This window comes from Physeter macrocephalus, unplaced genomic scaffold (assembly GCF_002837175.3).
Source record: "Physeter macrocephalus isolate SW-GA unplaced genomic scaffold, ASM283717v5 random_31, whole genome shotgun sequence".
Taxonomy (NCBI): domain Eukaryota; kingdom Metazoa; phylum Chordata; class Mammalia; order Artiodactyla; family Physeteridae; genus Physeter; species Physeter macrocephalus.
Genome location: NW_021145317.1, coordinates 165,351 through 177,679, shown reverse-complemented (window position 1 = coordinate 177,679; position 12,329 = coordinate 165,351). Strand labels below are relative to the sequence as shown.

Genomic DNA, 12,329 nt, shown 5'->3' with positions numbered 1-12,329 from the left:
TGCTCCGCGACGGGAGAGGCCACGGCAGTGAGAGGCCCGCGTACCGCAAAAAAAAATAAAAAAATAAAAATAAAATAAAATAAAATAAAACCAAACAGAGAGTATAACTTCCTTAGTGTTTGAAAGCCAGTAAACACAGCCCACATTGACGTTAGCCGAGCTTCAGGCTCCAGCCGGAAGCGTGAGGGTTTTTGAAGCTGGAGAAGAGATTTCTTGTCGCCTTCATCAGAGTATCTGCCTTACCCTAAGCCCTTGAGTAATATATTCAGAATTTTGACATTGAATCATGTGAGCAGGACTTAACAGGCCTACCTCTGCCGGTGCTTGGCTGGGTTTCAGACCTCAGCTGTAGAGACGAGGCACTATAAATAGACGAGGGGAAGACATTTAGCACAAAAATCCTGTGTTCTCAGAACAGCCACATTCTACCTTTGGGGCCAAGCCGTCCTAGTCTTGGAGGCGTGAAGTTTGCAAAGTAACTCGCCTGAGTTTGTTTTCATGCCGGCCCACGCTGCAGTCACTTAGTAGGAGGTGAGCATCGACAAGGAGGCGACTTCAGCCTTGGCCCTCAGTGTCCTGAAGACGACGGCACAGCACTTCTTGCTAACCAGCTAAGAGGAAGGGGTGGGGTGGGGGAGGGAAGGGTTGGGAGTTTGGGGTGAGCAGATGCAAACTGTTATATATCGAATGGATAAAGAACAAGGTCCTGCTGTATAGCACAGGGAACTATATTCAATATCCCGTGATAAACCGTAATGGGAAAGAATATGAAAAGGAATATATACGTATAACTGAGTCACTTTGCTCTAAGCAGCAGAAATTGACATCGGAAATCAACTCTACGTCAACAAAAGTTTTAAAAAATTAAAAAATTTTAAAAATGAGACAAAGGGGTGGGTTTGTATTGCTAGTGGCCATTGGGCTTTGGAGGCAGGAAATGACCCTGATAGGGAAACGGATGGCATTTCAGGATTCCACTGGCTGTCCAGGAAGGGTAGGAAAGTGTACACAGGGCACTGGAGAAGGGGGAGACCCATTTCCTCTAGGTTCATGGTCATTGTGCAGTTCTACAGTGACCTCCCCAAGGCTGTAACCATTAAAAGTCTGCAGCTCCCCATAGCTGGTGGTCTTTTCTGGGGTTGATTTTCTTGAGAAGACTACAGAGAAGCAGGTGGCAGGTAATGCGTTTCAAAAGCATACATCCGTTCTGCTGAAAAGCACAGAGCCAAAATAATCTGTAACCTATTCCACCCAAATAAATAAGTCAGCAAATAAGTCTACTTTCATTGTACTTTCTTCATAAATGTCCTTTAAATTGAGGCTGAGTGACAAGATGTGCTTCTGCCACTAAAATGGCATCACTGATGATATTGAAAGAGCTTTTAAAATAGCACAATTGTCATTGAAACTATACTTCGCTTTTTTTTTTTTTTTTTTTTTTTTCTCTCTCCTTTGCTAGTAACTAGGTCTCTTTGGGGGAATTTTAAAAGTGACAATTGGTAGATTGTAGCCGGTGATATTTCTTTCATATAATAGTTCTGAATGTCACTCAACTCTGCCTTGATTGGCTCCAGATATCCCAAGGAAGAAAAACATTTCATTTGAAAATATAAAGCTTATTGGAGGACATTTGCTCCCTAACTTTTACCCCTTTGCAGAAGGGGCGAGGAAAAGGCAGCAGCGTTAGGACTTGGCCTCAAAGGAACGTAACTACCTCGGAACCAGTCTGTACCTGTCGCCTGGAGTCCAGGGTTGTGTATGCTTATTAGATTCTCAAATGTTATTCAGTCTGATTGCAGCTCTTATACAAAGGAGTTAAGACACAGGTAGGAAAGATAATAGAACTATAAATTGCAAGACAGGTTCTTATGAAATCAGTAAATTATTCATTTAGCGGTCCTCTCCTTGTTGATTTCATGTTGCTATGGCATCTCAAAATGGAGGCCCAACCAGAGGTCTTACACGGATGCACAAATCCTGGTGGAAGGCAGATAATGCGTTACATATAACCTTCGGCCACATGATAAAATGCCTTTTTATCTGGCAAATTCCAAGGAGATCTGCTGGAGGGAACTGAAAGAGATATCTCACAGTGACTAACATTTCTTGGAAGAGGCCCAGCTGTCTCAGGGTTTGAGTCAGAATCTGTTTAAGAACGCATTAAGAATGCATTGTCTTGGAGTGACTTGCCCGTCTCCCGAGATCTTGAAAACACCGTGGGCTCACAGTGGCTTTGGCGTCCATGCTACAGTAAAGCCTGACTTCATTTATTATTTTGATGGGCAAAGAAAACTGCCTACCGACAGTCATGCCCCCTCCTAAGCAATTCCCAGCTTTACTTTTCTAGTCCTCCTCTCCCCATTTACAACTGGGTTTCTTGCTGCTTGTTGTTGATAAATGATTGTACTTTGGAAATGGAGTGCCATGGCCAAGCCTGTCACTCACGTTCCACAGAGTGGAAGGGTGTTCGGGTGCGAGGGGAGTTGGGAAAGTTGGTACCGGTGTTGGCTGGGATGTTGGTAACCCTTTGACCTTGGACAAGTCCCTTCACCTCTGGGGTCTCAGCATCCTTATCTGAAGTGTGAGGGGTTTGGGCTGGACGATTTGGGTGGTCCCTTCTCCTCTAACATCTGAGACTCTGTGCCTGTTACTTATATAGGTTCCCTGTTTGTGAACAGCAGTGCTGCTGTGAGGATTTCTGAAGGCCATCTGAATGTGCCTGCATTTAGAAAGTTAGGGCCAGGCCCCCCAGATGCATTGGATTATGTGGACATTTTGTGTGAGAGAGACTGTGAAGAATTTTGCAGTTCATTCTGACAGCTTGATCGATGGAGTGGTTTTGCATGGCATCCATGAAGGAACTGACTGAGAAGGAAGTCTTTTCTAAGAGAGTCTGGCTCTGTGCTTATGTTAGGTTCCCCCTACCCCAGTTTTGTTCTAAAAGGCAATAATAATAACCCAATCCAATAGTAGGCTCAGTAGCCTACTTAGTGCCTTCTTTCTGTACTTCCCTTCTACCCAGTTGATCCAATAAGCTGTGATTGGAGAAATGTGCTTGAAAAACAACTTCATTCATGTCATTCCTCTGCTTGAAAATGCTTGCTGGTTCCCCGCGGCCTCCTGAGCAAAGCCTGGGCCTCTCAGAGGGCAGTGTGTCTCTACTGCTTGGTGGTAGGACCCTGTCTCCTTTCCCTGTTATCCTCCCAACTTCTCCAGCCCCCATGGGCTACTAATGGTTCTCCTGACTTGTTCCAGTCTCTTCCGGATTGCCAGGGTCGTTCTTGCCACTCCAGTGTCGGAAACAGCACCATTCCTGCCCCATCAGAACTCTCATTCTTGCTTGAAGACCCAATTCTCATGCCACCTGCTCCGGCCATGGAAGGGAAGGGATCACGGGGCGGAGGATGCTATCGGGGAACCTGGCAGCAAAGCGGACACCCATATTCTAAGCTCGGTCCGCACTTGCAGGCTGAGACTCCTGTGTTACACGAATGCCCCAGACGCGGCTTCCCTCAGTCAGAGCTCTGGGAGGCCTTTAGGGGTCTGTTTCTCTGACCAGACTCACTCCCTTTGTCACCTCCCAAGGACGCAGTGCCAGAATAACAGCTTTCCACTGCCTCTGAAAAGGGGTTTCTCCCCTCATGCAGATTACTCTCTGACTTAAACACTCAACATGTCTGGCAACAGTGTTCTCACTGCCCAGTTGTTGAAGGAGGAACATCACAGCGATAGTTTTTCCTCATGGAAAATGCGCATAATACCCTTCCTCTAATCAACGAGCGTTTGAGAACCAGAAATGAATTTATAAGGGGCTCTCCTAGCCTTGTGGAATTAGAGCAGAGGTATTGCTTTCTTTTCACTTCAGTTAATCTGAATGAGCTGAGTCTCCTTTCTATGGGGAAGGGCAAAACCAAACAAAACGCAACCCAGCAAAAAACAAGGCTTTCTTTTTTCTTTTTTAAAATAAATTTATTTATTTTTATTTATTTACTTTTGGCTGGGTTGGGTCTTTGTTGCTGCGCGCAGGCTTTCTCTAGTTGCGGCGAGCGGGGGCTACTCTTCTTCATCGCGGTGCGCGGGCTTCTCATTGCGGTGGCCTCTCTTGTTGCGGAGCACGGGCTCTAGGCGCGCAGGCTTCAGTAGTTGTGACACGCGGGCTCAGTAGTTGTGGCTCGTGGGCTCTAGAGCACAGGCTTGGTAGTTGTGGCGCACGGGCTTTCAGTAGTTGTGGCGCACGGGCTTAGTTGCTCCGCGGCATGTGGGATCTTCCCAGACCAGGGCTCGAACCCGTGTCCCCTGCATCGCCAGGCAGATTCTTGACCACTGCGCCACCAGGGAAGTCCAAAGCAAGGCTTTCTCGCTGCCAAAATTGGGCTCTGAAAATAGTCTGGGTCATTGGAATCATGAAAGAAATGGTGTTTCCGTATCCTCTCTCTTGCAGGGCACCTGATGGTGGCTTCCTTACAGGATATGCAAATAACATGGGATTCCGAGCACCCACTTTTGTCAAACTCACCTTCCACATGTGAGTGTTTAGAAAACTTATTCGCTGGTGACAGGGTGTCTTGTATTTCCTCTGGGTAAGCTGTCTTTTAGGCAATAAATTCCGAGCTCTGTGGTTCTTTTAGATTCAGGAGGATATAAGTGGCGGCCCATCATGAGTGTGGAAGTGAGAATCAGTTTGAAAGCGCTCCCTTATCTCCGCCACCTGGGGTTTCCATTGTCTGCTGATATTTCGGTGTATTGCTGGACTCGTGGAGCACTTGGTGTGTCCAGACTCCACGAGGGCTACCAAGATACCTGCAGGGAACTTAGAGTCTGGAGGGGAAACAGTGGCAACTCCATTCTCTGAGGAGGGTACTGGCTGGGTGCAAAGTGGAAGGGGGAGGCGGAGAAACCCAGCATGGGGTGGGGAGCTGACGTTTGAGCTAGACTCCAAGGATAGGTTGAGTGTCTGCAGGAGGGGGGTTGGGACATGGCCTGAGGTACGGGTGTGGGAAGTGCAGCATGCCTGGCAAGGGCTGGCTCACACAGCTTGGTCCTCTGCTCCATCCTTCACATGCTGCCAGAGGAAAGTTCTGAAGGGCTGGTCTGGCCGCGTCAGTCCCCTGCTCAACACCCTCCAGCGGCCCCCGTCACCCCCCGAGGAGAGCCAGCTCCCTGTGTGGCAGGGGAGCCCTTCAGGGCCCTTCAAGGCGGGCCCTCTCTGACTGTGCCTTCTCACCCCTCAGCTCCAGCCCCAAACTGGATGTCCCCTCTCCTCTGTCTCTTTGATGGGGCTGTGCCCTCTCCTTGGAGCTCTCTTCCTTTTGTGCCCCACCCACTTTATCCATCCTTCAGCCGGCAGACGTCTGGAGGCCGTGGCAGCCCCCCGGCCCGCCCCCCTCCCTCTGTTCCCATAGCACTGCACGGCCCAGTGTTCCGTCGTTATTCTCTTGCCTGTCCATGGGTCACCAGACTCGGAGCCCCTCCCAGTGCCTCGCCCTGTGCTGGGCCCCCTTGGAACATGCGCGGGAGGGGTCAGAAGGAGAGAGCGAGACAGAGGAAGACATATGGATCCCAGGGCAGCAGCGAGCCCACCTTCATTTCTCCCGACAACCTTGCTGGATCCAGTTTGCCTCATCCCTCCTGAGGGTGGTAGCGAGATTTCTGGAGAAAACGACCGGGGGAAAACTCATTCGTATATAACGACACCACCTCCCTCCTCCTTGTCCCGGGAGGAAATGATATTTCCATGCATCCTAAACATCCGCCTCCTTTCAGCATCTGCAGAAGCTCAGTGGAATGATGAAAGATGATCAGCAATGGGCTGAAATTTCCTCTCCTTGGGCAGATCGTTTTTCCTACTATCATATTTAACTCTCTCTACCTACCCCTTGGGGCTTTTGGAGCTTAGGTTTCTGGACTAGGGGCTGGCTTGTTCTTCCCTTTAGTTTTTTGGGGATGCAGTGCTGTGTATCGCTCACTTTTCAGAGCCAGAAATGCAGCTTCGAAATGTGCTCAGATCCTGCAAAATGACGGCACGATAGAGCTGGCGGTGCAGACAGGGCAGGAGAGGAAATCAGATGTGCTGGCAGAGGGCTTCAAGCGCCCTTCCCACGCGGGCCGCTCTGTCTGAGAAGGAACAGGCGTCCAAGAGTCAGGCAGTGGCTCGAGGCCTTCACTTTCAATTCCTGCCCAGAGATGCAGCCCCTTTCTGCTCATTTATGTGTCATCAGAGTCATTAAGGGTCATTAAGAGCTTTGGGTTTGTGTCCCAGCTCTGCTGCCAACTGGCTGAGTGGCCTTGGGCAAGCCACATGGCTTCTGGAGCCCAGGTAGCCATCGTCTGTTAAAGGAGACAGTTGGACGAGATCTCGGAGGACTTTCCAGCTTCCCAGTTCCATGCATTTGTGAAAAACCCAGGGTGTGGAATTGGCAGTGGGGCCTGATGAAACTTCTTGAGGGAGAATGTATCACCAGGAGAGGGGAGTAGCAGCAAGGGGAAGGATGGGAGGGGCTGCAGGGGGCAGGAAGAGATGCTCTCGAGTGCGTGTGGAAGGAGAGGAAGGGAGAGAGGTGTGGGAGAGACGAGCACGTCTGCTCTATAGGGAAGAAGCAGCCCTTGAACTGGAGCCAGGTGGCTCTGGGGTTCTGAGCACGAGCTTTGGAATTCCAAATTGGCCAGGGAGGCTACTGCACAGCCCAGCTCTCAGTGGACAGAGCCCCAGTACGCACCCGTCCGGGTGGCCAGCTCGTACCGCTCAGCAGCTTTCCCAGGACTAGCGTGGTTTGAGTGCCTGGCAAGACTCCATTAGCTGTGGCCCCTCTTCTTGTATCCTCTGAAGCTTCTTTCCTGTGACTCCTCCCTAGCATGTGCAGCCCCCTCTCAGTTATTTATCATCAGCAGCATCAATAAAGAGCCCACTGTGTGCCTGGAGCGGTCAGTGCAGGACACTGGTGACTGTGACCATCGTGTGGTCCTTATCCTGGTTACCACGCACACCTGCCGTCCTGATTGTGTGTTTGCCTTTGGGCACCTGGGGAAGGGGTGGCCGTTAACCCAGCTGGAATGGGCACCCAAAGGCTGCTGACCTCTGCCCTGGGACAGATGGTTACCATCCATTCTCCTGATGGTAAAACCTTTGCTAAGAAGGACTTGAGAAAGAAGGACAAAAGCGGCAAATTGATCCGCTTATCAATCTAAGTATCTCCGGGTGGGCACTGCAGACTGTTAACACTGTATGTTATCTGAAGGATGAAGAATTGGGGTGAACAGGAGGGTGAAGAAAGGGTGTTTGGGATGTCCAGGTGATAGAACCTTAGAAACAAATTGTGTTCGCTTCAGATTCACCTGAGTTTATCTAATGGGAGACTCAAAGACATAACAACTTCTTTGGAAAAGCCCTCTTAGCTTCCACTTGCAGCAAACAAGAATATTCCTAAGGGGAGCAAGCTTTGGCAGAAAGATCGTGGATCTCGGAGCTCTCCTGGAGCAAGCTATTTAATCTTCCCGAGCCTCAATTTCCTCATCTGCAAAATGGGATCATCAAGCTCGTCTGGAATGGTCATAGTAGAGATGTGAATGAAATAATGTACATGAAACGTGTAGCACTCAATAAACTCTAGTTCTTTCCTTTGCTTGCTTAGAATGTTTAGCAGCAGGCTTTCCTTTAGGTACCCGAGGGACCTCTCCTCTGCTGTGCTAAGCCTGATATGTTTAGATCTATTGTTGAAACTTGATGAAGTTTGCCAAGTGTCTTGGGGTGGACATCATGCCAAAATGCCTGTCCTTGGCACGTGCCATATTGTCCGTTTCTTAGATCTCCTTTGGCAAGAGTTCTGCAGACACCTTCTAATTAGAGCCTGGAGAATTGGGGGCTATTTAAAATTTTTCTCACACTGCAGGTAGCCCTCTGCCTCTGAAAGCCACCCTCAGTCATCCGGGAAGGGCTTCTGGTTGCCTTTAGTCCAGGCCAGTGAGCACAGAAGGGGGCAGCGGTTGGGCTGGATTCACACGCGTGTCCTGATTCCAAAGCAAATAGATTATCCTTGCCAAAGGGGATGCATTTGGAATAAAATGTCATGGCTCTTGTTTCACGATACCAAGGCCCAGAAGTGACCGTGGTGTTGGTGAGATGCCCCGATATTTCGTTTCCATAGAGCAAAAGTGCAGGCACATCCTAAAAGAACTTTGAGTAAACACTTTGGTCTTCCAGATTGTTCTGAGTGTCTGAAATGCCTTCTGGGGGGATTGTTTTGTTCTTTGCTTATTCTTATCCCCACGCCACCCCCTTTCCCCTCGGTTTTGTTTTCGCCTTAGCCAGCGGCAGCAGCTTAGCGCTTGGAACCAGTAAGTTAGAATGACTCAGACTCCTTGGCGCCAAGGTGCGTGCTGGCGGCATCCATCGAGCACCTGGCCAGGGTTCCGGGGTGGGAGGGGCCGCGCTGCCCCTCGTGGGCCTTTGCTCACAGCTCGTGGTGGCCCTGGCGCCAGGATAAAGGGCTTACCCTCTGACCTCAGGAGTGTTCCTGCCAAGCACCCACATTGGTCAGTTTATTCTGATTCTACCACGAAGGGGACTAACCTGCTTCCTCCTAGTTCATTTATCAGCAGGCCTGGCTGGAGGCCTCTCTCAGATCATATACCCAGGCACAGAGCTGAGCAGGCGAGTTGGAGAAAAGCGGGTCATGGAGTGAACCAGTGAAGGACCCCCGAGATTCTAGGAAGTTAGCTCCTAGAAGAACCACATCCTATGTAGCTGCAGTTCAGCAAACATTGACCTTGGCATCAAAAGTAACTTTCAGACTAGTTGAGGTGCTGGAAAGCAGCCCAGGAGAACACTTGGGGCAAAGAGGCAGCCAGCCTCGGGTTAAACAGTTGTGGCTGATCGTGGACCCTGGATAAATTGAATGTAGGCGCAGCATAGCTCCTGATGCAGAACCCTGGCAGCCAGAGGGTCTTGGCCATTTGCGGGCTCTTTGGGAGAGTGTGGAGGTCAGCTGGGGGTGTACATGAGCGTGAGTTCATCGGAGAAGGTGGGTGTTTGGGGAAGGGGGGGACTTTGATCACGGCGGTTCTTGCTCTCACGAGGCGGGGGGAAGAGAAACTGCCTGCCAGTCCTCCGGAATCACCCAGCTTTCTGGCGGAGGAAGGCCAGCACCGTAATGATAATGATGATGGTGATTTTTTTTCAAAGTTTTCACAACTCAACTAATGATAGGAGTATGGGGCCACAGTTTGCCTTCTTCCTGCCATTCATTCAGCCCTTCTAGCATGGCAGCCTCTGCCTCAGTTTTTCTCCCTGAATGGATGATGAATTCATAATGTCGGCCATAAGGAGGATAAACATTGCTCTGAAAATCATCATTTTGCTCTTCTAAAACTTATTTTTCTTTCTCTGAGGACTGTATTAGTGTTGTAATTTGCTCTTGATACCACCTAAACCAGTTGTGATTAAAGCTTTTTCTTTTTCTTTTTTTTTTTAAAACCAGGTTTGCCGCCTGGGGTTCATATATTAACGGAGACGAAAAAGAACGTTTCTGATTTATAATGTTCTGAATTGCTTCAGTCTTTCATTTGTATATCTCAGCAGTATTTCTCGAGTAAAGCGAGGTGTCCGTCCTGTTGTCAGGGACTCAGTAATCCCCGTGAAAAACGGGGGAAGGATTTGTGAGATTTCAGGGGAGCGTTGGAGGTGATTGGACAAGTAAAATCAGGACAATGTAAATTACCAAGTGTCTTTCTTCCCCACAGCTATTTTCACTGCAGTGTTGCTATATTAGGTAAGCCCTCTGGGACCCTCTAAGGTCAAGAAATCAGGAAAGAAAAACCTTGTAACGTTTGACCTAATCAATACGGAGGCTTCTCAAACAGATATCTAAGCCTTTGGCAGCCAGTGCCAGATGAGCAGATAGTATTGAAGATGTCACAGGAGCAGCTGTGGATACAGCACCTCTTTCCCCTGCATTTGACATGCCCAGGCCAGTCTCTGGGGTGGGAGGGGGTGGTCCCTTGGGATTCTTTTTTGCAGTATCTTTGTCCTGCTTCCGTTTCCATTGGTTTTCCAGTTTGGGGAGCTGAAAATTTGTTAGACTGGAATGAGCCAGCATGGAATGGGTTGAAAAATGAAGCCCACTGTAGTTAGTCCTTGTTGGCACCAAGGAGACTCAGGCTCCCGTACCAAAGGTTGGATTCTGGACTCTCGTCCCATCCAGGCCCCCAGAATTCCGAGCACCAGCTGATGGGTGCTCAAGATCAAGTGGGCGCCATGGACACTTGGAGAGCAACCGTTTTTCCTCCATGCTCTGTCTGTTGCCTTTCCGGAGTTTCTGGAAGTGGGGGTTTTGGGTGGTTTTGTCATTTGCCTCTGTCAGAAGATAGGTAAAAGGGATGATTGCCGTTATACTGGGATTCCTGATTCTGTCTCATGATAAAATCTGGTTGCATAGCTGATCTACAGAAGAAAAGAAGAAAGAGATGAATGAACTCACTGTCCTCACTTGCCACCTCCTGATTCTTTTATTCTTTGCTTGTTAAGTGCAGCACAAATATCAATAAAGAGCCTGTCTGTTCAGATCTCAGTCACGGAAGGCTTGCTGGGGACAGTCCTTTCCCAGCGGAGCTCTGGTCCAGATGGGCACCAGCGCTTGGCCTGCGTTTTGAGTCATGACATGTTTGACAAAATTTCTGTTCCCCCGTCCCTTCTACCTGATGAAGGCATTCAAGATCCCACGTGAGGCGGGATCTAGTCTTGAACTGGCTGAAGGACACCCTCTGTGTCCTCGGAGGGAAGAAATATTAGCTATCGGATCTTCCATTCTGCCTGTTGTTATTAGTAAAACCTTTGTCAGCTGCCCAAACCGCAGGGAGCAGGTAGGCCCTGGGGACATTTCATGCCCTGTACCTGTGGGTGTGAAAGTGATTGGCAGGCTGTGAGGGACCTGCCCCAGCATCACTCAGCATCGTGAGGCAGGTGGAACAGGGAAAGTTGAATCCCCTCGTACAGAGAAGAAAGTGACCCTTTGGAGAAGCTAAGTGGTTTGCGTGTGCCGTGGAGCTGGCGCTCCATGCCACGTCTCCTGCCACAAACTGCACGTGCTTGGCCCCTTGCCATCTGCCTCTGGTCACTCTCTAAATAGCAGAAGCCGCCACCAGCACTTTCGGTTTTCACAATCACCCCATGAGATGTGGACGTGAGGGTTATTATAATCCCCCTTTTCACAGATAAGGAAACCAGGGCTCAGAGAGGTTAAGTAACAGAGAGTAATAATTCTTCCTTTCAGAGTATGTTCATTTTGTTGTGTTTCTTCCTCACCACCTACAGTAAGGGAGACCCATTAAAATACAGCGTCCCGATTTTATGTTTTGCCCAGATTCTTTTGGGCCTCCTGGACTCCTCTGCCCAGAAGTCCATGGTGCAGCAGTGCCCTGCAAGAGCCTGATGCTGTTTCGGCCCTATCCTGGTGGTAGAAGAGGTGCCAGACTGTGGACCTGGAATGGGATTGGGGGCTGGAGGAGTAGAGGAGGTGAAGGTTCTAGAAGAAGGAAGGGTATATTGTGATGGTCTTGAGACCAGTGACTGAATGACACCACTGCCTTTGGTCTGAGCAGTGAAAATTCCATCTTTAGCCTCAGAGGGTCTTGTTTTCCTCTAGAAAATAACATGCTCTGAGTGCCTCTGTTGTGCCAGTTACCGTGCTAGGTGCTTTCGCATCTGCTCTTTGATCTTCTCAGCAATGCTAGGAAGTAGTTGTTATTTTCTTCATGCAGTTAAGGAAACTGAGTCTCCATGAATTGAAAAATCTTGTCCCCAGGTCACACACCTGGTTGGTGGTGGTGCCATTCAGTCATTCAGCAGACATCTATGGAGCACATGCTGTGTGCTGAGTACCGTCGAGGTCAGCAGGGATCCATCAACAAACAGGACAGACATATAAATCTTGGTCCTTGTAGATTGGAATTCAAGTGGAGGGAGACATATGGTAAACAAGTATGGTAACTAGGTAAATCACATAGCGTGTTAGAAGATGAGGACCATGTGAGAGGAGCAACAGTAGAGCAGAGTAAAGGAGGTTGGGGGCACCTGGCCTGGGGGGCAGTTTTACGTCAGTTGGTCCTGGTGAGCCTCCAGGAGGGGGCTTCAAGGAGATGAGTCATATGGGTCTGACGTAATGCCCTCTTTTCAGAAAGGGAGGCCCAGGGAGTGTGAATGACTTGGCTAAGGTCACCACCACAACACTTAGTGTTCAAGCCAGGTCATGAACCCGGAGATTCATATAACTGCCTTGGAAAGCCCCACTCAGCCTCTTTAGTTCCCCTGCGTGTCTCTGACTTGGCTCTCTTGACTT

The 12,329-nt window shown here is 49.3% G+C and overlaps 1 protein-coding gene across 11 annotated transcripts in view; it reads left to right on the top strand.

Moving 5' to 3' along the window:
• Positions 1 to 24: 24 nt before the first annotated feature.
• The window catches only part of LOC102994886 (RNA-binding protein Musashi homolog 2), a 176,821-nt gene continuing 164,516 nt past the window's right edge, over positions 25 to 12,329 (top strand). For 2 of the 11 annotated variants that reach the window (XM_028483442.2, XM_028483438.2), the window contains exon 1: positions 8,671 to 9,017. In XM_028483442.2, coding sequence (XP_028339243.1) covers positions 8,994 to 9,017 — 24 coding nt within the window. In that variant the 5' untranslated portion in view covers positions 8,671 to 8,993. Of the gene's footprint in view, positions 532 to 8,670; positions 9,018 to 12,329 lie in introns of those variants that run through there. The other 9 variants (XM_028483445.2, XM_055082179.1, XM_028483440.2 and 6 more) reach the window with 8 other exon arrangements.